Genomic DNA, 27,573 nt, shown 5'->3' with positions numbered 1-27,573 from the left:
TGGATTTGGTTCCAGCCATCGTCTAGCCGCATGGGCATGGTGCAGATGAAGGGCTTCACCCGGGTTGTGCTCTGGTAGTTACTTGCTCGGAAACGCCGGCGAACGTTCTTATCATCCAGCACCTGGGGCAAGGAAGTGAGGCTGCTGAACCTGGCAGCTGGGCCCCCAGCTCCCCAAAACAACAGCTCTTCCAGACTCAGGCTCTTCCCCACCTCCATGTCACAGCAGAAGTATTTTCAACTCACAACAGACCCTTTTTCAGTAACAGCAACAATGTGCCTGAGAGCTGACTGATGTCCCCCATAGCAGAAGATCTGACACATCAGAAGAATGTGGGACTGCTCAAGTAAGTCCAGAGGAGGCTACAAAGTTGCCCCAAACACTGAAGCAGCTCTGCTCTGGAGCCAGGCTGAGAGAGCTGGGCTGGTTCAGCCTGGAGAAGAGAAGGCTCCTTAATGGGAGACCTTAGAGCAGCTTTCAGTGCTTGAAGGTGCTACAAGAAACCTGGAGAGGGGCTTTGGACAAGGGCCTGTAGGGACAGGACAAAGAGGAATGACTTTAACCTGACAGAGGGGACACTGAGACAAGATCTTATGAATAAATTCTTCTCTGTGACCGTAGTGAGGCCTTTGCACAGGTTTGCTGAGAGAAGCTGTGGCTGCCCCATCCCTAGCAGCACCTAAGGCAGGGGCTTGGAGCAATCTGGTCTAGTGGAAGGTGTCCCTGCAAGTGGCAAGGGGTTGGAACTGGCTCAGCTTTAACCCAAATTATTCCATGATACTATGACCAAATGGTCAAGGAAGCAAAACTGTTTTGGAGACCACTCGCTGCCTTCACTGAGCTCCAGAGTAAGACTGCAGCCTTCTGGCACCTTCCTCACCTATCCTTGGAGGGGCCTCCCCACTGCATGTTCCTCACCTGCACTTCAAATGTGAAGTATTTCTTCAGGTTCTTGATGATCATCACTAGGAAAGGTAGTTTGATGCCTAGGGTCTTCTTCGGGTCCGCAGGGCATGTGATGTAGGTTGTACTGAGAGGACAGAAAAAGGCTTTAGGATGTCACACAGCACACAGCACAAAGCACACAGCCTGAGTCCAAAGTCACTCCCTTGACCTAGTGCAATCTTGGAGGGCAGACAGAAAGAGATAAGATCTCAGCAAGAACCAGCACTTCCTTTAATGGGAGGCAGAGCTTCGGAGGTAGCTGCCTGGAAAGCAAGATAAAAGGCTCAAAGAATGCATTTCAAAACCCACTTTTCTCACCCAGGGCATGAACCACCTTCCCGGACAGCTTCATCTCCCCAGTTTCATGGCCATATCAGTGCTGTTTCTTAATGCAACCTTCTCCTCCCCTTGACTGAACAGGTTAGAGCGCTCCAGAGCACAGCAGAAGCCCTGTGTGCCCTTTGAGCCTGGGAACACAGAGGTGATGAGCCCTAGTTGCAGACATCATGCCTGGCAAGTTCTGTATCAATACATCTCAGGAGGAAGGGAAGCACAGGCTCAGCCTGGCTGCATGAGAGGAGCCACCACTGCCCTTATAAGGAACTCACTGCTCCAGTGGCCCCTGAAGAAGTCCTGGAGAGGCTGAACCCGCTGGCAGAGCTGGCGTCACTCTCCCCAGCTGATGGAGATGAGGGGCAAAGCACAACAAGCAACTCCCCTCATACATCTGCCTTTGATCTTCCTGCTGTCACATGGGGAGAGCAGCAGAGCAGGCCTAAGACAATAAAAGATGCAGCATGCAGAGTGCTGCTTTTCTCAGTAATTGGCAGTGCTGTCAGGGACTGGGATTCAAATACAGCCTTTCCCCCCCTGCCAAGTGATGGAAAAATAATGGGATTTTGTTTTTATTATTTTTCCTTTAGCCCCACTAAGGATGACAGAGAGCTCTCCAAGCACATCCAAGAAAGGCACTGTGATACAGTGTGGGACGGTGCCTTACAGAAAAGGGTAGCAGGCATCTGACCCAGAAATTATTCTTCAGTTATTGAGAAAGAGACAGAAGTAGAATCTGAAGAAGATGTCTGCTGGGCACCACCATCTTTCACTCTGCTCCAGGGCCAAGCCCCCAGGGCACATTAGGGCAGAATAAGATGCCTTCTCCTACCTGACATTAGTTCCTTCAATCTCCAGCACCAAGGACTGAATGTCATTGTCAGTGATTCGTTTGATGTGGCCATTGCGCACCTGGAAGAAAGCAGGGCAGACAGCACAGGTTTCCTTTACTTGAGAGGAAAGCAAGAGGTACCCAGAGCTCCACTGAGAGAGGGAAACATCCCAGGAGGACCCATCTATGCTCACTTGGCTCCCACTGTTTTGACCATCCCTGTTTCTAAGGCTTTGCTCATTGCCTCAGAGTGCCAGGACTCCAAACAAGAGTTTAGGTCCCAGCTTGTTGCATGGACATCAAGTGCAAGACTTTGGTCTATCCAGACACGGTACAGTGAACACCACTGACTCCACCCTCATGTTAGAAGCCCAGATAAACAAAACGTTAAAGTGTTGGAGGAAGATCAAACTAGAGTGGGATAAGGGGTAAAAATAAGTAAAAGCAATAGAGAAGCAAAGGGAGCCACCAGACACCATGGGTCATCAAGGGGGTCTTGGTCGATACTGCTGGCATGCCTGGCTGCCTCTGTGGAAGAATAGGACCAGATGAAAGCCTGGCTGGAATTCTTCATAGTTTCTAGCACACACAAGTGCAGAAGCATCATCTGCTCTGCTGAGGGGGTGCAGTATTTGGCTACTTGGATGCAGCCAGCTGCCCACAAAGCTCAGGGAGGCCACGGCCAACACAAATTCATTTTTTTCCACAAGCAATGTGGCTGAATCCCAGGAGCTGAGGATTTATTGTTTTAATGAAGCAGCTCACTTCCCTTCAAATTTATCTCCATTTAAAAGCACTTTTGCTAATTAAGCCCTCTGCTCTTCCCCAGTGCTAGATCAGCAAATGACAATGCTTCTTCTGGCTCCATGAATTAATTTCTGCAGTACCTATCACCACTGGTAATCCATAGGATGAATTAAACTTCTAATGGGATGGTTTGAGTGATAAGTTACAAAATGATTTAAAGGTTTAACAATTCATCTTCACATTTCAGTTCTTCAGAGGGATGTACATGGGTGACACTGCATGCATCTGCTGAAGAAAGAGATAAGCCCTGTGAGCAGCCGACCCCGCTCCCGTCTCTACATGTGCTGCCACTAAGGATGAGAGTCAGCTCAGCATGCCAGGCTGCTCTTAACACCTGCCTCAAACCTGACAGATACTTCCAGAAAACATTAAGCTCACAGGGAGGATCCTTACAGGATAACCAGATCCCTCCTTTGTAACAAAAGCAACTCACAGGGATTTATAGGTCTGTTGAGAACGTGTGTCGTTCCCCCCCCTCCTTCCCGCGCTGCATCCTGAGCAACAGTCAAGGGAGGGGATTCTGCCCCTCTCTGGGGAGATCCCACCCCTCCCCACACCCCTGCAGTCCTGTGTCCTTCTCTGGGGCACCAACACAAGAGGGACATGGAGCTGTTGGAGTGAGTCCCGAGGAGGCCATGATTGAGATGAGACTGAGATGAGCTCTTAGGCACAAGTTCTTCCCTGTGAGGGTGCTGAGGCCCTGGCACAGGTTGCCCAGAGAAGCTGTGGCTGCCCCATCCCTGGCAGTGTTCAAGGCCAGGTTGGATGTGGCTTGGAGCAACCTGGTCTAGTGGAAGGTGTCCCTGCCTGTGGCAGGGGTTGGAACTGGATGAGCTTTAAGGTCCCTTCCAGCCCAAACTAGGCTGTGATTCTGTGATCCTGTGAAACACCCCAGCTCAGCCCCTTGGCTCACTCTGAAGCCCAGGTCTGTGACACACACTGAGCTAACCTCCTGCCTGCTGCAGGAACTACCTCCCTGACAGAGGACACATTTAATCACAGCCAGAGGAGCACTTTGACTTCCTCCTCCAGCTCTGGCATCCCTTCTCAGTGAATTTTCACAGTAAAAGGCAATCTCCACCTCCATCAGGCAGAGCTGCCAGCTCTGTACAGTACAGGGTATGAGGGACAGCCACGACACGCTCAGCATGTCTACTCAGCAAGAGCTCCTGGTCTTCAGGGGCTTCTTCCTACCTCATAGAAACTCAAAAAGAAAAGGCTGCAGAAAAATTTAGAAGTCTAAACAAAAGACTCCACATTTCTACTTGGCCAATATTCTCTAGCCATTGTAGGCCTAAGAAGCTATATTTCTGAAACTGAAAAACAGTAACGGACTTCACAGAAAATAAAAGTGCTTTAAATGCCTAATAGCCTCTGAATCAGGATAACTGGGAAGTTACCCACTGTCTAAAGACAAACTGAAAAAGCATTTTTTTGCAGACACAAAGCTCAAATCTTGCAGAGTTTGGAGAGAGCAGCAGCTTCAGACATTTGTGTCTGAACACATACGTTTCTAGCGGCTGCTGTTGCTGCTAGCAACATGCATCACATATAACAAAGGCAAGAGGAAGAGCAGCGAGGAGCAATCCTCCCCAGGCCCAGCCACCCACTCCAGTGGACTGGACACCACAGTCCAAGGCCGACCTCTGGAGGCTCACTCCTGCATTGTTGCCAGCAACCCCAGTTAAAGGATTGCAGAATCACAGACTGGTTTGGGTTGGAAGGGTCCTTAAAGCTCATCCAGTTCCAACCCCCAGCCACGTGCAGGGACACCTTCCACTAGACCAGGTTGCTCCAAGCCTCGTCCAACCTGGCCTTGAACACTGCCAGGGATGGGGCAGCCACAGCTTCTCTGGGCAACCTGTGCCAGGGGCCTCAGCACCCTCACAGGGAAGAAATTGTGCCTAAGAGCTCATCTCAATCTCCCCTCTGTCAGGTTAAAGCCATTCTCCCTTGTCCTGTCCCTACAGGCCCTTGTCCAAAGCCCCTCTCCAGGCTTCTTGCAGCCCCTGTAGGCACTGGAGCTGCTCTAAGGTCTCCCATTAAGGAGCCTTCTCTTCTCCAGGCTGAACCAGCCCAGCTCTCTCAGCCTGGCTCCAGAGCAGAGCTGCTCCAGCCCTTGCAGCATCTCCATGGCCTCCTCTGGACTCACTCCAACAGCTCCATGTCCCTCTTGTGTTGTTGCCCCAGAGCTGGACACAGGACTGCGGGGGGGGGGGGGTGTTCTCCCCAGAACACAGTAGAGGAGCAGAATCCCCTCCCTTGACCCGCTGCTCATGCTCTGGGGATGCAGCCCAGCACATGGGGGTGGTGCTGTGCTCAAGCACACACTAAAGCCAGGTCACAGGGAGCTTCTGACCTTCCAACACCCCAAGTCCTCCTCAGGGCTGCTCCATCCAGTGTATGCCCAGCCTGTGTTTGTGCCAGCAACAGCAAGCTGAATCAGGGCCAGTGCCATCACCCAGACTACTGTAGGCATGGGTACAGCCCTTCCCTCAGGATAGGCCAGCACTTCTCAAAGCCACTGTTGCATCTAGAAAAGGCACAAAGCTCTTGTGCCAACCTCTGTCCTCCAGGAAGGGAGAGGGGGCATAACAAGAAGCAAAAGCAGGAGCTACCTGGCTCTGCTGTAGCACTTGATGCACAGAGGTTTGGGAATGAGCCAGCAGCATGGCCTGCGTTTTCATGATGCAGAGATCTGGGGCAGCCCAGACGAGGATGCTGTGTGAAAGAACTACAGAGTCAGATGAAAGCTGCAATAGAGACCCCACCACAGCATTTCAGGGACTTGATCCTGGCCATGCTCATCAGGGAAATTGCTATATACATCCTGGTGATGTCTGACATTCAGGCAGGTACCGAACGCTAGCTGACCCTGAATTCTCCCCACAGCATCTGAAATTGCTCATGATACCACACATCAGCACGCCAGCAGAAGGAACACAGAGAAATCAGCAAGAGGATCAATGGGATTGACAAGTTCCATCCAAATGTTCCCATATGCTCTGCAGAAAAGAGTCTGCAAGTCCCCTGGAGACTGGTCAGTGTGTTTCCAAGCACTGTGGAGGGGACCATGGTGACACGATGTGGAAGGAATTAACAGAGGACTCGGAACAACACAGTGCTGGAAGGCAAACAGCAGCCACCTTGCATACAGGTCTCCGTAACAGACACTGAAGGCAAGACAAGAAAGCACAGCCGAGCAGCTACTGGTTCTCTGCACACAAGGCTGGAGGAGGAACCTCTGCCTGCAGAGAGAGTGGGACAGTCACCACACTATTCCCAAGGCCTGGACACTTCAGTCCTGCCAGAGTCCCCTGGGACAGCATCCCTCCTGCTGCTGCAAACACACCAACGGTGTCAGAACAGGAATGCCCAAGCTATTACAAACCCACCAACCCAACTCCTTTAAATGGCAAAGTGAGGTAAAAGTGCAAGCCATCTTGATTGATATCCACAGGCAAATTCATCAAAAAGCCCACTCTGGTTTCACACTACACCTTTGTGAGCACAGTAGTTCTCACAACAAGCTTGCCTAAGCTGGCTATGCTTCATCAGACCGTGAGTGAGTAAGACCACCTGCACACTGCCCTGCTGCTCACCACACACAGGGCTGCTACCGCCCAGGCAATGAGATGGGAGGCCAGCCACATGAAAGCCCTACAGCAGGCAATGGAAACAGCCTGCACACCCAGCTGCTGCTCTTGAGGACCTTTCTGACTGTCTTTTTGACCAAACCAACAACTACTGCACCAGAGCAGACTGCTGCTCATGTCCAGGCTTCATGCAGAGCTCCTGCTGGCAACCCCACCAGCTGCACATGGCAGCCATATCACCCCACACAGCACAATTCATTCTAGAAGGTACCTCAGGAAGGTACCCAGATTGCTCATGGCTTCATCCAGTCTGGAGGCACACTACATCCCTTTCATCTAAGAGGTCTTTCATGCATTCCATCCTCACACCACCCAAATAAGCTGCTGGCAGTCTTTAAAGTCACCAGTATTAGTGCAAAACCCCTACTGTACACACATGCACCCAGCCAGGCTATGACAGGCAGCCCAGCTCTTTACAGAGCTGCATAGGTACCCCACTGATGGGAAATGGGGTGGGTCTGCGCTACCTGTCCTCTGTTCCATGACCTGTAAATGCTCCCACGAGCCCACTGAGGCCAAAACAACATGGCTGCCTGCTGAATTGCCTCAAAAGCCTTCACTCCTGCTGAAACCACAAGAAATTCAGGTTAGGTTCAAGCATAGGTAACTGAACAACAGCTCATAACCTCAGAGAGGAAAGCCTCCTCTCAGAGCATGCAAGAAGCACTTTTCAGAATCACTTTTAGGCAGCAACACAGCCATGGGTGGTTTGTGAAGCAGAAGAAGCAACAGGTCTCAATACCTCCAAACTTCCTGATCAGGGCTCCCCGATGTGAGATACCCCAGGAAAGGCAGGGCACCCTCAGCAGAACCCCTTCAGAACCAGACAGAAAGGGAAAAAACAAATTGTTGAAACACTCATGACTTCTCATACACCCTAAAAGCCACCACACAACCCACCTCTGAATGCCTTTAGCAAGCCTGTTTAAAGCGCATCAAACCAGGAGAGCAGAGCAGCTACATCCATCTTTCTGGGTAAGCTGCTGCACAGAATCATAGGAACAGTTTGGGCTGGAAGATGCCAAAGGTTTAGAGTTAATGGCTTAGGGGTATGGCCAGTGGTCAGTCCATCATACAGCCCACCCCCCTGCAACACACAAGTTCATCTGGATCAGGCTGATGAGAACCACATCCTGCCTGGCCTTGAATGTTTCCAGCGGTGGTGCATCCACCTCTCTGGGCAACCTGAGTCAGGGCCTCACCACTGTCAATGTGAAGAATCTCTTCCTGACGTGCAGCCTGAATTCCCTCTTTCAGTTTAACACCATCACCTTTCATCCTGTCACACAAGCCCTGCTAAAAAGCCTCTCCCCATCTTTCCTATAGGTCCCTTTTAAGAACTGAAGGCTGCAATAAGGTCTCCCCAGAGCCTTCTCTAGGCTGAACAAGCCCAAATCTCTCCTGTCTCCAGAGTAGAACTGCTCCAGCCCTCTCCGGTTGGTTTGCTGCTGCTTATTCCCAGCACTGTATGCCACTGTTTTAGCCTCTGGACGTGCTCCAGCTCCTGAACCCGGCCTGGCTGCTGCGCTGGCAGCGCTCTGCTCAACAACGGCAGAACAGAAGACTCCGAGACACGGACACATTCTCCTCCACAACGAACAGCCTGGGGGGTCCCGGACACCTCGCACTGGCGGCTCAGGCACTGGCGGCCACCCAAACGCGGCTCCACCCGGCTACAGCGCCGGGCCCGCCCCGGGAGGCTGCTCCCGCGGCCCTGCCTCACCTTCTTGTCCCAGATCTGGAGCGGCTTGCTGCCGATGCTGTACAGCACCGAGAGGAACCCGCTCTGGAACGTGTTCTTGAACATGGCAGGGCCGCACCAGCCGCCTCTCCAGCCGCCGGTACTTCACACACAGCGCAGCTACCGCAGATCCCTCCGCACCGCGGAGCCGCACTTCCCTCTCCCAGTACCCGCCGTCACCACGGAACTACTTATCGTGCCATAGTGCTGCGCCGGGTCTACTTCCTCTGAGGTGCCGGGGTTTGTGGGAGCGCGGTGCCATGGCAACGACGGCGGGTGGGGCCCGGTAGCGGCAGTCGCCGCGCGAGGAGGCCGCGGTCGGGCCCGAGCAGGGCCGGGTGATCGGCAGCGGCTGCTGGGCACAGCGCCTGGCCCCGGCTGTGAACAGCGGCGGGCACAGCTCTGCCGAGCGCTGGGTACCCGCCAGGGCGGGACCGTGCAGGCACCTTCCCGACCCTCCCCTCAGGAGCTCGGCAAAGGGCAGCCCCGTTGGAGGCCACACAGCCGTAGCTGTGGGAACGGCTGGTGCTGCATCCACTGACCACGTGGGACACGGGTGCGTTTTGTCCCTGCCCGTGGAAAAAAGTTGGGAGCTGGATGAGTTTTAAGGTTTCTCTCAACCCAAACCAGTCTGAGATTCTGTGGCTTTTAGAACATCCCAGTTCTCCCCCTGCAGTTCACAACTAGGAGACAGAAGGCTCTGATTTTCTGTCCCCAGCACTGCAGTTGCTCCTGGAGTGTTTTCTCAGTTCCAGCTCTCCTGGTTTCTCCTAGGAGCCTCTGTTTCTCTCCATGCTGGTTTTACAGAACTGTAGCATCCAGATAGTGTTTGCTCCACTTTGCTGCTTCCTTTATCCCCAGTCTTGCTCCCAAGCTTCACTTGCCCACAAGGTGCCATCCATCCATCAATCCACCCATCATCCATCCATCCATCCATCCATTGCTCCATCCAATCAATCCATCCATCCATCCCTCCATCTGTCATCCATCCATCCAATCCATCCATCCATCCATCCATCCATCCATCCATCCATCCATCCATCCATCATCCATCCATTCTTGGAGCAGCAAATGCACATCAGCAGGTATGCATGCCCTTCGGAAGTCCTGTGTGACCATTACTGCCAGCAGCTCCATTAAGACATGAGTGACACACGCTCATGGCTTAGCCCTGAATCTGCAGTTTCGGGTAGCAGTACCACAGTGCAAGTAGCAGAAAGTAGTTCCTGGCACTCCCAAGCTTTTTTGTTTCCTGGGTCTTACACACCGTGGCCAGGCCCTTTCATGTAGTTCTGTGGCCAAGAGAACACAAACACCTTTGGTGGGAGTGGGAAGGAATGATGTTTCAGGTCATACAACAGGAGTGGCATGTCCCACTCTTTGCTGACCCATTTCCCACACCTCTGGTGCCATGTAGCTGGAGCTGGCTTGGAGCCCTGTGCTCCGAGTGGCACTAATGGGTACACCAGTGCCAAGGGCTGCTGCCTCATCACGTCAGAAATCTCTGGGATGTCTGGGAATCAGCCTTTCCAGAGAAGCCTCCTGCGCATTGGCTGGCACATGCCTCATGCTTACTGGCATGGTGGCATTTCCTCAGAGAGCATTTCAGAACTGGGCTGCATCCCCAGAGCATGAGGAGCAGGTCATTCTGCCCCTCTGCTCCTCTCTGGGGAGACCCCTCCTGCAGTCCCCCAGCTCTGGAGCAACAACACAAGAGGGACACAGAGCTGTTGGAGTGAGTCCAGAGGAGGCCACGGAGATGCTGCAAGGGCTGGAGCAGCTCTGCTCTGGAGCCAGGCTGAGAGAGCTGGGCTGGTTTCAGCCTGGAGAAGAGAAGGCTCCTTAAGGAGAGACCTTAGAGCAGCTCCAGTGCCTACAGGGGCTGCAAGAAGCCTGGAGAGGGGCTTTGGACAAGGGCCTGTAGGGACAGGACAAGGGGGAATGGCTTTAACCTGACAGAGGGGAGATTGAGATGAGCTCTTAGGCAGAAGTTCTTCCCTGTGAGGGTGCTGAGGCCCTGGCACAGGTTGCCCAGAGAAGCTGTGGCTGCCCCATCCCTGGCAGTGTTCAAGGCCAGCTTGGATGGGGCTTGGAGCAACCTGGTCTAGTGGAAGGTGTCCCTGCCCATGGCAGGGGGTTGGAACTGGGTGAGCTTTGAGGTCCCTTCCAACCCAAACCAGGCCAGGATACTGTAGTTCTGTCTCTGGATGTAATGCACGAGGATGGTGTTGGCAAATGCCCACCTGCACCACTCACAGGCTTTCTGGAAGAACTCACACTGCCAGGGCTGGGTGCAACCAGTACCAAGTGATTCTGTACCAGCAGGTGCCCATGGCTTTTCTCATCCAGGCTCCCTTCCCTGGAACCAGCCCCAGGGATCTCTGCTAGGCTTGCCCCAGAAGTACCTTTAGCCTGGACAGCTTCAGTATAAGTGAAAACTGTAGGGAAGAGCACACAGGCAATGAAGGAATGGGGTAGTGGAAATGACCACAAATAGTCATACAGAGTCCAGCTGGAGGTTTTATACCAGAGTTTGAAGAGCAAAGCACAGATCAGACAACCACCAGGATCACAGTCAGGCTCTCACGGAGCTGCCAGTGAAGCACCATGTCTGTGGGGGAGTTTCTGCAATGCAGAGGCCCATGGGCAGGAGCTTCAGGCTCAGTGTTTTGCAGTGATGGTGTTACGAATAAGAAGGGGAGTCTCAGCGCAAGAAAGAGGAAGAGATGGAAGCTACTGCAGTGCAAACACAGCCATGCCCAAGCTCCATGGGCTGAGTAAAGCAGGCACCAGCATCAGTACTTGGGCACCTCCAGAAGAGTGTGTGGGCCTTACGAGTGACACCCAAAAGGTGGCAAGAGGCTCCTTTGCCCGTGGTGATCTTGTGTACAACTAGTTCCTCCTGCTCTCCTCAGTCAACCTGTCCTAGCAGATCCCAGCATTCCCCAGTGTGCCTGGTCCTGCCCCACAACTCTCCCCACTGAATACTACTCCTCATGCTTCTTTTGAAACTTGTATTCCATAATATAGAATTATTTTAATTATAATCTAGGGCCATGTCCATCGTGACAGTATAGCCCTTGCCACCTCTGTGCCCTGGCAGACAGACGTGAGCTGGCTGACCGTGGTCTGCCAGAGGTTTTGGGGAACAGCCAGAACGGATGAAGAAACAATAAACCAACAAATGCTTCACACAGCTTTCATTCACACATCCACATTTTCTGGGTCAAAAGAGCTCCACAAGGAACCAGAGGCAGAAGAACCACTCACACTGCAAGAAAGGACTGTGGTCAGAGGTGAGTGGCAGCTCTCAGCCCTGCCCACACCACACAGTTGGCCTGCCATCACTCTACACATACTGACAGGACCTTTGGTTTGGTTCTCATTCTGCTATAGAAAATTGGGAGCAACAGCAGTGGACCTGAGGACAGGTTGAAGGAGAGAAGCATGAGCATCTGGAGCACTGCCACTTGAGATAGCTCCTCCAGCACCGGGGGACAATGAGACAGCTAGGCAAGGTGCCACATGTCCCACTACCCGGCCACCCTCTGCAGGTCCCTCAAGGGATCCTCCGCTGCTATGTAAGGGATTGGAGGGGAGAGGAGAAAGCAGGGCCCAACAAGGCAAGGGGAGACATGGTCCAGCAAAGTAGCACTCTTTTAATCTCCAGCCTCCTGAGTTGTCCCCGTCCACTGCCACGACCATCTCCTCTAGTCCCACTAAAGGTTCCCATTGTGCCATAGCACAGTTTGCAACAGGCACAGACAAACTGGGGAAGTTGCTTCCTGCATCTTTCTCTCACGACTTCTCCCAGTGCCTGCTGTGGGTCTGGTTTTGAGCCTTTCCTCCCACCAGGCGTTTGCCCAAACCTGTGCTCTACCAGTTGAAGAGCCAGGCCAGGTCTCTCCCAACTTTCTTAAGGAGAAAGCATATGAAGACACACGTTCCCATCTCCTGAGGACATGACATGATCTGCTCCAGTTCCTGGCTGTCCGACAGGCAGGATGACACTCTGCTGAGGTCCAGAGAACAGTTTCCTGCCCCAAGGGCTGGGTGTGGAAAGGAACTGGCTTGAGCTGCAGGCATGTCCACACTGCCCTTGGGGTGAGGAGACCCCACAACCCTTCTCAGCCCCAAGCTATGCCTGCTCAGCTCCTGTTTCCCTCCAAGATAAATCTGTTGCGGCTCATCCTACTCTATAGCTGAAGTAGAATGTGAGGAGGTAAAGGACAGGTTGATCCAGCCTCTCTGGTTACTGCAACCAGGGAAAGCTGTTTACCCATTCTACTGCCTGGAAAGAGCATCTCTCTTCCTCTGCTTGAGGGCACCAGGGAAGATTTGCTGAGTCGGGTTTGCAGAACTGAGACTTCTGAAGCATCACCATGAAACTCCACCATCAGGTTTGTCACTGTCAAGCACTTGCATACAATAATGATCTCGTGTGTTGGCCCTCTCTAGAATCTGGGAATGCCAACACATTGAGAGCTGGAAAACAAGCTGGCTCCTCCCACAACAACTTGGACAGGAGATGAGAAACACCAAATCCTGCCTCTCCTCAATAGAGCAATTCAATACATGTTTTTAAATCAGTTCAGAAACTGATGTTAAAACTGCAAACCAACCCCGCTGGCATTAGCACAGCTTAAGGGCCCCCCCCATGCCCTCAGGCCAGGCACCCTGTAAGGGGGTCAGATGGAAGGACGGGGCTGGAAACACCAAAGCCTTCAGCAGCATCTGCAGAATTGACGTCAGTGAGGGCTCCGTGGTGTGGCAGCACCAGAGCTGATCCTCAGCCCAGACACTGACAGCTAACAAAGCTCCTGCACCAGCCACAGCCTGAATGGAAGAAAAGAGCTTCTTTTAGCTCAGCACATCCTCAGGAAGAGCTATCCACACAGACTGAGAGGAGACAAGCATGAGGGTCCACACATGGAGAGACCCCAGCTTCTAGCCAGGTGTCAGTTACTGACCAGCCATGGAACAGAGAGAAACCACTACCTTGGGTACCCGCTGCTTGAACCCAATGTACCAGAGCTGACCCAAACCCTTGCACCTCCTTTGCATCACCATTCAAACCTGACAGCATGAAGAACTGAAACCAAAGACTAACTGACCCCAAAATACTCAGACAAGAGGGGCTGGAAGAGCCAACTGGCCCTCCTCAAGCAGTCCATGCCTTCAGCTCTCACTCCTTCTGGCTATCCCATAGGCTGGAGACTGCAGATTTTCAGACGTGTAGATATCTATTGGTTTCAGTGAATTATACAATGGATTGACCTGCTATTGATGCCAATAGAACTTTATTGGAATATGGAATGTAAACAGATGTTTCAAATAGAAACATTGCAACCTTATAAAAAATCAACTCTTTCAACAATGCCGCAGAAGGAAATTCTGTGTTTAGGTGCTGGTGGGAAAACACTATCTCCAGCTTCTAGGTTTGAGTGTCACCAGAACCACTTGATGAAGTCACACACAGAACAAGTAGAGGAGGCAACTGTGAACTGTGGGGCTAATAAAGCCATCGAGGGATCTGATGAAAGAACCCACAAGATGAACCCCCCACCCCCCGCAGAGAATCCTCCCAGAATTCAACAAATGGCTGGCTTGGTTGAAACAGGAGGTGGGATCCCAAGTTCTGGATCAGTAGCTGCACAAGCCCCTCCCCAACAGGCCACACTCCTGCTTGCTGATCCTTCCCCCACCCTGCACTCTCCTCTCCTGGCCTCATCCTGCGGTGCTGGACTGAACTGCTCCAGAGCTGTGCTCTGGCACAAGTCTGCATCTGGCACGAATTCTCATGGGAGCCACGTCATGAGGTACGTGGTTGCACACCTAGCACAGAGAAATCTTACAACACTGACTTTCCTGAGCTTGGTGGGAAAGTCTGGACAGTCCCTCCCCTATCCTGCCTCAAGAGCAGCCCTCATGTTCACAAGTTTCCAAAGCAGGTCTATTGCATTTCTTCTCAGAGAGAGCCTTTGTCAAACATACCTGGAGGGGGGAATCTCACCTCCCCCTAGCAACTCAGATCAGCCTTTGTTTTAATGCTCCAAACCAATCCTGAGATGCTGCTGGGTTTGTAGGGCTGGTTTTTGTTGAAACTCCCCCCAGCTGCCCCGGTATTCACAAGTGAAACTGGAATTCAAGGACCAAATTCAAGCCCAGAGTGAGCAGTAGGACTTGGACCTCCAAACAAGAGTTGCACCTGCTGACCCCAAGCCTGAATTTGGTTCATCCAGTCTACAAGTCAGAAAGGCATGCTGAGAAAGAGGCATGCTAAGGGCTGATGGTGGAACGATCAATTTGTCCACACCAGCACAGTGGGGAAGGCTGGACTGAGAGGGAGGAGAAGGATCCATAGACATGTGAATCAGAATCAGTTGTGTTGAGCCCTGGGGATATCACTACATGTTTAGCTCTTGCAAGACCATCTGCCCAGGGCTTTGGTACCACAAGATTAGAGTTACATTAGCCACAACCACCAGAGAGGAACTGAGGTTTACGACCCCACCCCCCCCCCCACAAGGTTAGATTTCTGCCAAGTATAAGGGGGAGGGGAAGGAGGGAGGGTCCTTGGTTCTTTTCCCTTCACCGTGTGACCAAAAGTTTTGCTTTTATTTGTAAACATCTTGAATTACCCGTCGTTTTCCAGACTTCATCGTGCTGTTGTCAGGCCACTGGAGAGCACAGCATTTTCAGAGCTGGGCTGGGACTGCTCCTTCACCACTGGATCTGCAGATCAGGACCAGGCAGGAAGGGGAAACAGCATTTAATAAAGCGGAAGCTCCACCCTGGCAAACCCTTCCAGAGAAACTGCCCTCAAAACCCACAGAGCTGCCAAGGCTTTCACAGAGCAAGGAGCTAGAATCTGCCCCACAGAGATGGAGACGAGTCTCCATCTCAGCTTCCCCCACACTCACAGAAATAGGGGTGCTCCATTGCCTCCTTGGCAGTCAGCCTCTGCTGATGGTCATATCTCAGGAGCTTGTCCAAGAGGTCTAGAACTTCAGGACTGACCAGGTGTCTGTTCTCACTGTGGATAAAGTTCTCCCAGCGCTTCCGGGAATGCCTGCAAAGGGAACCAGCAGTCATTGCTCAGCTTCCAACCAGCACAGCCCTGCCACCACTGTCCCCTACGAGAAGACTCTGCTACAGCTCTTCCCTGCACAAGCAAGCACGTGCCAAAGGGAGAGAACCCGCTTCTCTAGGTACATTATCGTGTGGATGTCCTACATCTGGGGAAGGCCCGGTATTGCAAGTTTCTGTCCTGTCTACAGGGCCCAAACAACAGCATGCAGCAGGCACGGTGACACCACTGGGACCAGAAGTGCTCTGCCTGCAGCCAGCTGGTTGGGAGCTGTCCTTGCTATGCTATACCCACCTCTTGTCCTCTTCAGAAACTTCAGCTGGGAGATGTTTAGCCCCTCAGCCTGCCACTCAACCCCAGCATCCACATCTCCACTTCTAGGATGACAATGAGCAGGATAAGGGAGCAACAGAGAATGCTTGTGGATCATGGGAGAGGCAAAAGCAAAAAATCCACATTTCAGTGACCTTCTAAGATGACATAAGCAGCCAGACAGGCCTGCAGGCAGCACTGTGACCCTGAAGATCAAAACAGGCCTTTGCTGAGAGTCCTCCAAGGGGATAGACATCAGTTTATTTTCTCTCTGTGTTACATAGGAAAAAAACAGCATTTCACTTCTCTACTTACTGGCCCAGGATATCATTGAAGTGTGGGTCCAGTTCTATGTGGTACTTCTTGAGATACCCATACAGCTCCTCTGTGCCCAGGACCTTTTGCAATGCGAACCAGCTGGAATAAAAGATAGGGTGAGAGGGAGCAGCACAGGCCACCACTCTTTTGCAGAGGCAGAGCCACCCAAATCTAAGGAGCTCTGCCTCTGGAAACATCCCAGATGGAAGGAATATCTCCCTTGAATCTTGTTCTTACAACATGTGCAGAAAACAAGTCTCCTGCAGAAGCCAGTGAAGCATAATCCCACATGGCTTAACTAAGCACGTAGCAGCATCCTCCCAGCCTGGTGGTCTGATCCCAGAACCTCCCCACTGTACACACAGAAATGAGGTGCTGACAAACATCTCATGGAACAAGCCAGGTAGCAAAGTCCTTACTTGGTCATAATTGTCCTGGCCGTGGAAGAAAGGCTCCTTTCGGAAGATCATGCTTGCCAGCATACAACCTAAACTCCACATGTCTAAGCTGTAGTCGTACATCTGAGCAGAAAAAAAGAAGCTGTGAGAAGACGCATGCTCACAGCCCAGTTCTCCAGCTGCACAAGCAACTTCAGCCTTTTCATTTCACAGCCAGCCTCTTTCCCACCCAGGCAATGCCCTGGCAGGCACAACCAGATACCCCAAAGGTGGTCAAAGGGCAGCCACAAGTGGTATCACTGGCTAGAAAGGAGGAGGCAGATTCTTACTTGGTAGTCCACAAGCAGTTCTGGTCCTTTGAAGTACCTAGAGGCCACGCGGACATTGTATTCCTGAGCTGGGTGGTAGAATTCAGCCAAACCCCAGTCTATGAGCCGCAGCTGAACATGCAATAAAGAGACACAGAGTCAGGAGTCCCACGATGAGCCAGTTAGTTGAAGCTGCACTGGCCAACCCTCTCAATGCTGTGATGCTTGCGTGGAGCCCGGGATGCAGGCAGGTGCTCTGAGGACAGGAAATCTCTCAGCAGAGCTCTGATCAGGCTCTCCCCTGTCTCAACAGCTGCTGGGGCAAAGCCAAGGTTTGAGAACTTCTCTGCCAGAGTCCAAGCACACTGGTACTGCTGGGCATCTAGGTCCCTCACCAGCACCACCATCCACAGTGGACAGGGAAACAGGCAAAAGCCAGATGTCTTACCCTGCTGTTTAGAGGGGCTGCCCCAAAGGCAGTGTTGATCCTAACGAGGGGCTGAAAGCAAGAAGCAAGGTAGGAGGGGGGCCCACCAGTTAGACCATACCCTTCAAATTACTGCAGGACAGGTCTAGTAAGAGATGCACCCCTCATAAACCTCAACTTGCTTGTACAGCTGCCACTGTACTACAAGAGAAGCTTATGTCCCCTAGGGAAAAACTTTCACACTGATTTCAGACAAGGCCACCTTCCTTCTTCCCAGGGTCTCTGCTGCCTCCCCAGGTGGAGACAGATGGCCCAGACCAGCTCCTCTCAGCAAAGAGAGGAGTTTGTGTGTGTGTGCTTGGCTGGGGTGACAAACAACCTCCAAGCCATGGACTCCCACTGTGGTGCTCCCTGTGGGACTTTGTCAATCTCCTTCTGCAAACAGTGGAGGGGAGGTGGTAAAGAAACATTACAGGGGTAAGTCCAGCTGCCCAGGCTACAGGTACAGACATGGCAGAGTTTCCATTTTCCCTGGAAAAAGCCCTGTTTGTGAGCCCTGGTGCCACAGTACCTTTTTCTGTGGTGGTCTATCATGACGTTGTGGGGTTTGACGTCCCTGTGCATGATCCCCATGCTGTGACAGTAATCCAGGGCCTGGCAGACACAAGCACATACACCAGACAAGTCTGTAACCACGGGCACAGCACTAGAACAGTCAGTTCTCAGCCAAAGAACAAGAAACTGGCATCTTCATCTCTTATGCTGTACGTGAGGAACTGACAAGCTGGCAACAAGACTATTGATCTTGTGACTACTGCAGTCCCAGCTCCTGGAACTGTGTTCCCTGCACAGTCCTTGAAGAAAATGATGCAGAGAGGCATCCCAGTGCTTCAGCCTGGGAGCCCTGTGCTTCCTAGGTCCTGCTCTATTCCACAGAAAGAGATCAGTCTTACATTCATAGACTTTTATGGCCTTCAAGTGGTGCTTTCCATCTGTCCCACAAAACACACTTAAGCTAAAAAGTCAGCTCTGCCTGCTCCTTTAAGCCAAACTTTGCTTACAAAAGGCAAGCAACAGCACATGAGGGCAAACAAAGCTGCCCAAAGCTTGAAGGCAGGAGCACACATGAGCCCTCTGGCTCCATGACCTTGCACCATTCACCTCCCTGCAGCTGTTAATATTGAGCAAAGGGGTGAGAATGTTGTTTTCCCATCTCCAAGGGGCAGGGACACCCATCCATCAACATCTATCAGATGCTCTGAGATCTCAGCAGCACAGAAGGAGGGTACAGCCTGCAGTCATTCAATATCCAAGTCATCAGTGCCAGGGATGTAACAATGTCCTTGGGCCCCAACTGCAGTGGGAAGCAGAGAAGGCAGCAGCTTCCATCACAGCAAGGCCTCAGGGATATCCCTGCACTGACACGTGGCCTCACAGCCAATAGGAATTACAGCAAATGGCTATCCTGGGATCTCCAATACAGGAAATCTGTAACAGGCTCGACAAACTGCTTCTGGATAAGCTGTTCTAGTGTCTTGCTTGTCTCAGGACTAGATCCTCTAAGCCTCATGACCCTTCCCACCCTAATCAGGGGAGATTAGAGTGGGACCTCAGTGGGAAGGTCTTTCCCTTGCAGAGAAGTGCAGCAAGCTTAGGCGTGCAGAGAAGAAAGCCTTCCTCAAGGCCACTTAGTCTACTGCAGAAAATCTGCAGTCACCAAGCCCTGACGCACAAAAGGCTTTCCTTAGCCTGTCCTACATATTTCCAGAGGTAGGAGGCCTGCAAAGGGCCAGCGCAAAGTCCAACGCCCTGCTGGAACTTGACACAGCCAGCTGCTGCTCCATCAGGTCAGCACAGAACAGCCCTGGGATCAGGTGAAACTGTAAGCTCTCCCTGTGTCCTGCTGCCTCCCAGGGCCTGTGGCTGAAGATCCCAGAGGGGCACTGCAGCAAATCTCAGGCCTGCCATGAGGCTCTGTGAGCAGTTCCATGGAGAGGTGCAAACCAGGCTAGTCAAGAGGAAGTATTTAGGGCAGTCCTTGCCCTTTGTCAGAGGGGCAGGGAAAACTTTGGATAGGAGGTCTCAAAGGAAAATACCAGTGTTATATCAACACATAACAGCCAGCATAACCAGAAGCTTTGTTCCCCAAAACCACATTCATGGGGTTCTGTGACCACAACACAGAACTGTCTTGAAGTGCCCTAGATCCCTCATGCAGAAACACAGGAGTCTAAAGACCAAGTGGGCAGAAGTTACTTTCTATTTGAATACTGCAGCAGAAGCAAGTCTGGACCTGGCAATCCCTTCATTCTGCTCTCCCCAGAATGTTCAGGGGTCCTCAGTTCTCCAGGCCTGCAAACACCTCACAATGGTTGCACTGGGTCTGGCTGGAAGTGAGCTGATTTTCTTCACAGCAGCCCAGCAGTGCTAGAGACACAGGGTCCAAGCACAGCCCTAGCTGGTATCTAATAATCACAAATGCTTCAAAGGAGAAGAAGAGACCCCAGAGAACCAGACATTTTTGGAAGTGGTCAAAGGTTCCCAGTTTGGCTGTAATACCTCACAGCAATAAACCACATAAACCTATCTTTTCCCAAACCTTCCCAGGTTATGAGACATGGATTCTGCATTGAACATGAAAGGTAAATGCTTAGTAGCAGTGTCCCATGAGCCCTGCTACTGCCTCTCTCATTCCTGGTGCCCTATCCAGATTGCCACATACAATGCTACTCACCTTCAGCAGCTCATACATATAAAACCGAATATCATAGTCTGTCAGGATCTGGTACAGTTGCTGAAACAGATTTGGGGAGGGAGGAGAAAAAAAAAAGAAAAGAAACAAAAGTGAATACTTGAGATTAATAAATACAAGAGATTTAGGTTAGTTTTATGTCCTGCACTCCACCTGCCTCCAATCACTGACCCCATTCCAGATTCCTTGTGAGTGCTGCAGCTCCCAAGGGCTTGTCCTCATCTCAGACCTGCCAGGGCTACACACTAGGGAGTCTAAACAGGATGTGAGACCTCCAATTAAATACTATCAGGATCATTCAGCCCTGCCATGACTTCTTTTCAGCAGGAGACAGGTGGGCTGCCTGTTGAAGGAGGAAAGAGCAAGCCCTTCAGAGCTCGCTGGCTTGGCACAGATGATCTTAACTCTCAGTTCACATGCAAAGTTACCACAATGACTAGACAACATCAGTAACTCCATTCAGAGGAGGCAGGCTGGGAATACATGGGCAAGATTTCCAACTGCCGAAGGTGGAGCAGGGAGAGGAAAACATTAACCTAAAGGAGCATGGATGGGGAAGCACAAAGGGTAGAGGCAGCCTCAGGGGCTCCCCTCTATCCAAGGATAAAAGCTAATGCAACTCAACAGCACAGAAATGCTTGTGGGGCCAAGAAGAGCTCAGCCTGGGGTCTCAAGGAAGAGCTTGCTGGCAGCACATGTTTGCCATCCTCCTCTGCTGTGTCCTTCTGCAGCTAATCCTGCACTTTAACTTGCATCATGTCACCAGTACTGTCACTGGAGACCCCATCACCCTGATGCTCCCATGCCAAGTCATAACTGGCTCCAGGTTTGCCATCTTCTCTGTCACTGGCAGCAGTGCCAGCCTGACCCCTGGACTTTGCTCTCACTAAGGCAGGGCAAGGTGAGATGCCAGCATATGGCAAGAAAGGACAGTCACAGGGCTGCAGCAGGACCAGACCTCTTTGCCCTTCTTAGCAGACATGGATCATCCACAGCTCAGTCAAATCACTGACTGCAGTGGAGCCAGCTGCCATCATGGCACCATTTGGCAGCTTCAGGGAAAATCCCAGAGCAAGGGACTGACATTTACATTCCAAGAAAGCAGCTCTGGCCCTGGATCCCCTCCAGGTCCATGCTGAGATACTCAGGATCCTGCCTAACTGTCCTGGGTTCAGCAGTAGCAGTCATTTTTCTCCTTCTTAGTAGCTGATGCAATGCTGTGTTTTTGACTTTCAGCCTGGGAACAGCGCTGATAACACTGATGTTTTTAGTTACTGCTCAGTATTGTTTACTCTGATCAAGGACTTTCTGAGCCTCATGCTCTGCCAGGGAGGAGGGGAAGCCAGGAGGAAGCAGAGACAGGACACTTGACCCAAACTAGCCAGAGGGGTGTTCCATACTAGAGCATGTCATGCCCAGTGCATAAACTGGGGGGATTTATCTGAAGAGCGAGATCACTAATTGGGCCAGGCTGGGTATCGATTGGTGGGTGGTGAGTGGTTGTATTCTCTTCCCTTGTTATTTCCCTTATCATTACTACTATTGGTGTAGCAACAGTGGTTTGTGTTATACCTTAGTTACTGGACTGCTCTTATGTCAACCCATGGGAGTTACATTCTTTCAATTCTCTTCCCCATCCCTCTGTGAGTGGGGGGAGGAAGAAGGGTGGGGAGCAAGCGAGTAGCTGTGTGTTTCTGGGTTATCAGTTGGGCTTAAACCATGACACTAACTTAGAGCAAGCTCCAAACAGCCCTACCACTCCCAGTGTTGCTCTGGGAAATCATCTGACAATATACAAGCGTCACTTACACGCATAGAGCTTTCCCAGCCTCCAGGCCATGAGCTGCACTGTGAGTTGGGATGATCCTAATGTTCCGAGCAACCCACTGAAACCAAGTGAGCAGGGAGCAAAAAGACATAGCCACAAGCTATAGCAGGGATAGATTTCCTGACCTGGTTGTGCATGCATGACCCAGGACCAGCAGAGGACAACTGAACCCTTTCAGGACTTTGTTTAAATGGCTTGCTCAGGTAACACACACTATGGAGAGACAGATGCTTAAAACATGTTCAACTTCATCTGGCAACACCAATGCACCTAAGGAAGGAGTAAGGCTGAAGAGGCAGTGGCAGAGCAAGGCCAGATGCCATTTTCCCCGTTCCCTGGCTCCTCTGCCCCTTGCTGCCTGTAAACAGTGAGGGATGGAAGGGAGCTCATCAATGTCTTTCTTCCCAGGCCCATGATGCCTGTCACTTCTCCAACTCACACCCTTCAGCAGCGGCAGCTTTTGGACAATCAACTTTAAACAGGCCTTCCTGGAAGAGCTGCCTGTGAAACCCACCACCTCTGAGCTGTGCGCTGTGCAGGCACCATGATTAGCAGCAGTCAGGCTCTGCGTGCTGCAGGGAACGGTCCAGAATGCACAAGGCTCTGAAGGACAGAGCCAAGGTTTTTGCTGCAAGTAGGTCCCACACAGCAGCTGCCCCAAGGCTTTTACAGTGAGCTCCAAATCCCCTTTGCCAAGCCCAGCAGGACAGAGCAGATGCCTCCTTTACTCCAACAGGCTGAACATCCTGAAACAACCTTTAATCACTCACTTTTTTGCCATCTCCTTCAGCTGCAAACCTGCTAGCATGTTTTAAGACTAAAACAGCAAACCCAACCCAAAACTGCTCCTGAAGACCTTGGTTCTGCTCCCATCTTTCCCAAGGGAGTTGCCTCTTTGGGACAATGGAAGATGCAGTACCATCTATGCTCATAGACTATGCAAAACATGAGAGCTGCTGGTGGTTGAAGAACAGAGATCTCATTGCTAGTGTGAAACCAATTAGCAAAAGACATTAATTTCACTGATGGTTACTCAATTGACTGCACGGTCCTGCAGTGCAGCTCTCATTTAAAGCAGATGACTGTGGGATAGCTTGAGTGCTACCAGATGACAAGTAACAGAGCAGGTCTGAAGAGAAGCATTAGCCCTGCACACAAGCTGCCGTCCTCATGCTGCAGCATACACATTTAGTGTAGCTCCAGCTCTTATTCCCTGCAAGTGCAGAGCTATCACTTTCAGATAGGACCCAACCAGGCAACTTAAGAAAATGTAATCAGCTCTGAGGAGGTATCTCATAAGTCTGCTGTTTATACTGCCATTTAAAAATAGCCAAACCATGTGTAATACAAGCTGGTGCTTCTGATCCAGAATCATCCACCACCATGGCTTAGGACCCACAGAACTGCAGTGGCTGTCCATGCACAGAGAGCTGAGGAAACCCAGTGGTTCGTTTTCCTGAGTGCCCAGACATGAACAATGTCCTGACATCTGAATGGGCAAAGGTGTGAAGTGTCACCACAGAATCATAAAATGGTTTGAGCTGGAAAGGACCTTAAGATCATGCAGTTTCAACCCCCCTTTCATGGGCAGAGATGCCTCATGGTGACCATGTCACCCAAGGCTCTGTCCAACCTGGCCTTGAACATTGCCAGGGATGGGGTGTTTTACCAGTAAGCAAAAAATAGCAACATTAAAGGAAGAACTGCTAGACAGGAGACAACTGAGGAGACATGCAAGCTTGTGACCAACTACTGGCAACAGGACACAGAAAACCACAATCCGTATAGCAGTCAGCAACCTGCTGTACACAAGCTGCCCTGCAAACCACATCACACACCCTTAAGGGGATCTGCCAGTGAGATGCAGGGTACTCGTCAGTACTGCTGAATCCAGAAGTCAATGCAGACATGGGCAGATTAGCAGCAGCCACCTCAGAACAAAGAGGAGAGGTCCCTGTTGCCAGGAATAGCTGCTGTGGCACTTGAGCAGAAATTGGCTGCTCAGGGAGATCAAGACTGTGGAGCAGAAGGGGCAATGACTGGAGCTGCCTACTTTCCAGATCCTTCATGTATAGAGGTATAGTGTAAGACAAGAACTTCAACACAAGGCCTCTCATCTACTCTGTGTGCTTTCTGCTTGGCAAGGGGAACGTCAGAGTACAAGAGACAGCTTGAGAGTCTACAGAAGATGTCCACAGGTACCCATAAGCAGCAGCCACTCTGTAATCTGCCAGTTAGCTGTAGCCCCAAGAACCTACACCAAAGAGGCAGCAGAGTCCATGTGAGTGTAGCTTCAATAACCCACACGTCCCATATACAGCTAGTGAAGCTGAGGATACAAATAAGCTCTGAGCATTAACAGCCACAACGTCTGCCCTGGGGGACATGCCTGCATTCCCAAGACAAGTTATTCCTGCTTTGTACAATCAGCATCAAAAGCATCAGTACTTTCTGTCTTAGGCTTGCACAACTGTGAATCTGGACTTCCTCGAGGAGCCAGGCTCTCTCCCAGAAACCCAGAAATGATCTGCTGCAAACTCGTAGCACTGTTTCTAATGCAATAGCCAGAGCAGAGCACTGTTACTTCTGCTGAGGCCACACCAGTGGTGCCTTACTGACTGCAACAGTGCCTATGACAGCTCTCAGCATGGCTGCGACAGCTGAACTATCATGGACACCCAGCCCTGCATTTTGCAGTTCAGAGTCCCTGCTGGTCATTAGCCTCACGTTACTACTTACCACTCCAATTTGTGAATGTTTTTCAGTTACTGCTTGATATCTGATGATAATTTCTTCCTCTAAGGACATGACAGAGTGATGTAATCACATTTTGACTAGAAGACACGTAAACACTCCTCAGCAAGGTGTGCTGCTGCCCTAGCAACCTGTTTATATCAAGCCATGTATTCAAAATAAAAATACATACATTTTTAAACAGCAAGTTAAATTATGAACAGTCCCTGGGTTGCCAGAAGCACAGGGGCATGTTCCCAACATACATACTGCACTGGAAACAGCCCAGCTGATGTCAGTGACGATCAGGCAAATCAAACCTGCTTTAATTAGCCCTGAAAATCACCATGGAGCACTCTCCTCATGGCTGTTTATTTGATGGAGGCAACATTCATCTCCCTGCCTAAAGCTGTCAGGGCAGATGCTTATGCAGTAAGTCTCTACATGAGATTAAGCAGCACTAAGACTACCACAGTCAGCGTGGCTAAAGCTCTGGCTATGTGCAGGGTCCCACCCATCAGGACCAGACACTAGCCCAACCCCAGGAGGAAGCATCAATGTGTGCTGCCTTGCAGCATGTAGGGCTGCAGGTGAGATGGTCCATAGGCCAGCTATGAGCTGCCTTATTTCCACCAACAGCAACCCAGGGTCCTTTCCCTGGGTGTTTGGTCTATTGCTGAAGCTGCGTCCTACAAGGCTTGTACCTACGGAACACTTTGGCAGAGGCAGGAAGCAAAAAGGACTGTCCCATAACATGGAATGAGAGAGATCTCTGAACAGTGGGTGGAACAGGAAGGGAAGACTGCTGGCTTTCTAATCATAGAATCACAGAATAGTTAGGGTTGGAAAGGACCTTAAGATCATCTAGTTCCAACCCCCCTGCCATGGGCAGGGACACCTCACACTAAACCCTATCACCCAAGGCTTCATCCAACCTGGCCTTGAACACTGCCAGGGATGGAGCAACTGGTCAATTAATTCTCCACCACTGACTTAGTGACTTAAAGATTCACATGGTGGAAGCAAAGATAACATTAAAATAGGTGTAGCTGCTAATTAGATATTCTTTTGTGGTTCAGCTCACTGCTGCCAGCCAGAAGCATTTCAATTACACAGGCAGTGGTAGCTGCACTCAGAGAAAAGGACCCACTTCATTTTGGGAAGGAGTAATACCCCTTGGAACTCTTCAGAAATCAGAAGAGCCATGGGATATGCAGCAGGCTCAGGCAAGCAGAAAAGCTTGTAAGATGTATTCAAGACAGCTTAGTCTGCTGCTACCAAACCCACAAGCACAGGGAGTTGTTCTCTCCAGCCTCTGCACCTACAGTCCCAGGTCTGAAGGATTCGAGCACAAACTGGTGTCACCTGCTGCATCAACTACACTGCTGTAAATAGAGCAGCACAGGGATTAACTTGAGCTGAATATATAGCACAGCAGTAATTACTAAATTGAGAGGGGAGTAAGAATAAGAATATCTAACCTGTTGAATTTACTGCTCCAAGTTGAGAGGAGATTCGCACAAGCTTTTTACTCCTTCTCATCTAGAGCCTATTTACGGGTTTCTGATTTACAGGGAGAAAGGAAGGTAAAACTGACACAGGTGAAAACTCCAAACTCCCCCCCACAGTTTCCCAAGGAGTAACCAGCAGGTCAAGATCACAGCACTCAAGAAAAATGGGAAGCCTCCCCTCTCCACATGCAGGCAGACTCACCTTGAAATCAGTGTTATTGATGTACTCAAACACCAGAGCAGGGGTCTTTGACTGCAAGAGAGAGAGTCATGGTTTAAACACCCTCTTAACCTTCCTTTGCTCCAAGACACCCAAGGAAGCTTTTGTTTCCTGCCCAACCCTTACTGCAGAGAGTAGGATGGAAGCAGGACAGTGAGAAAAACACAGCCCTGCTCCCGCAGCAGGCAGAAATCCACTAGATACCCCACATCAACCACAAACATGGCCAGTGCTGCTCTTCCTCCTGACCCAGAGCAGAGACAGCACCAGGCAAGGCAAAGTTGTGTTGCAGGCCACCACAAAAGGTTGGTCAGCCAGGACTGCCAGCAATACAGCAGTGTCATTTCCTCTGCATGGCTGCCAGCAGGCTGGAGTCACAGACCTCAGCCAGCTGCTACTCAGATTAACTTCCCAGGAACAGGGTAATTGTGGCAATGCAGACAAAGGATATGACTCTAGTCACTGGGCAGGACAGCAATCAGAAGGATGGAAAGTGCTTAATACCCAATAGCCCAAGGATACTCTTACGTTCCAGATGCCAGACAGAAGCCAGAAGGCCACAGGCTCTGCTTTCTTACAGAACATTTGTAGGGCTACAAAACTTCTCACCTCACGGAAAACTCACAGAAGGGGTTTAAAGGAGTCTGGAACATGAAGAGGAATTATGAACCCACCCAAACCAGCCCACCTCAGGAGACCCTGATGAGCTGGTCACCACTCATCCCTGGCTGCACAAGAGGCACAGGCAGCACCTAACCTGAGCTGAGAGCAAGAGCTAAGGGGCAGCTCCTCATGCCTGAAGCTGATGGGAAGGCAAACACACGGGCACCTACCACTGGGTCCTTGACAGTGTCACCCAAATTAATGATGTTGGTGCCCACCACGTAGATTCTCCAGAATCTTAACCTCACGTTTTATCTTCTTTTTCTTCACTGGCTTAAATAGACAAAGGAAATTAGAAGTGAGAATTTCTTCAGAAATGAACATAAATTTCCTGCCACTGTTTTTGACTGGATCATATCACCTCCCCTCCTCTCTCTGCTCCCACTCTCATATTTAGCACAAATTGGACTTCCATCATCAATGAAAGCTTTCCACTTATCAAGGGAAAATCAAACCACTGCAGACAAATGTACCTGTGACTTCAATAACTGTGGTTAAAAGTATCCTAGACTCCTTTGTGGAAATCACAGTACATTCATTCTGTGTTATTCATCTAGAATAACAGGACAAGCACAGTGGACCTCGTATCTCATCTTTTGTTTACCAGCACAAACCAGTTTTCACTCTTTAATCCCAAACCATTTTCCAATAATTTCTTTAAACCCAATCTTTTTCTCCAAGACCTTAGTAAGTTCAGAC

General features: G+C 50.9%; 1 protein-coding gene and 1 pseudogene across 2 annotated transcripts; both read right to left on the bottom strand.

The window, feature by feature from the left end:
- Positions 1-5: 5 nt before the first annotated feature.
- Positions 6-8,473, bottom strand: LOC117438937 (cilia- and flagella-associated protein 20; the record flags this gene model as incomplete). Its single annotated transcript, XM_034074291.1, has 4 exons — positions 8,297-8,473; positions 2,111-2,190; positions 919-1,030; positions 6-122 (listed from the first exon to the last, which is right to left on the bottom strand). Coding segments are annotated over exons 1-4 (393 nt in total), but the record flags the coding sequence as incomplete, so codon positions are not given.
- Positions 8,474-13,595: 5,122 nt separating this feature from the next.
- Positions 13,596-27,147, bottom strand: LOC117438936 (casein kinase II subunit alpha'-like; annotated as a pseudogene). Its single transcript, XR_004551100.1, has 9 exons — positions 27,045-27,147; positions 26,194-26,244; positions 19,902-19,961; positions 17,748-17,821; positions 16,762-16,882; positions 16,454-16,555; positions 16,032-16,133; positions 15,238-15,386; positions 13,596-15,049 (listed from the first exon to the last, which is right to left on the bottom strand). The product of XR_004551100.1 is annotated as a casein kinase II subunit alpha'-like (transcript).
- Positions 27,148-27,573: the final 426 nt, after the last annotated feature.

This window comes from Melopsittacus undulatus, unplaced genomic scaffold, assembly GCF_012275295.1.
Source record: "Melopsittacus undulatus isolate bMelUnd1 unplaced genomic scaffold, bMelUnd1.mat.Z mat_scaffold_816_arrow_ctg1, whole genome shotgun sequence".
Taxonomy (NCBI): Eukaryota; Metazoa; Chordata; class Aves; order Psittaciformes; family Psittaculidae; genus Melopsittacus; species Melopsittacus undulatus.
This window is presented reverse-complemented; position numbering and strand designations above follow the sequence as displayed.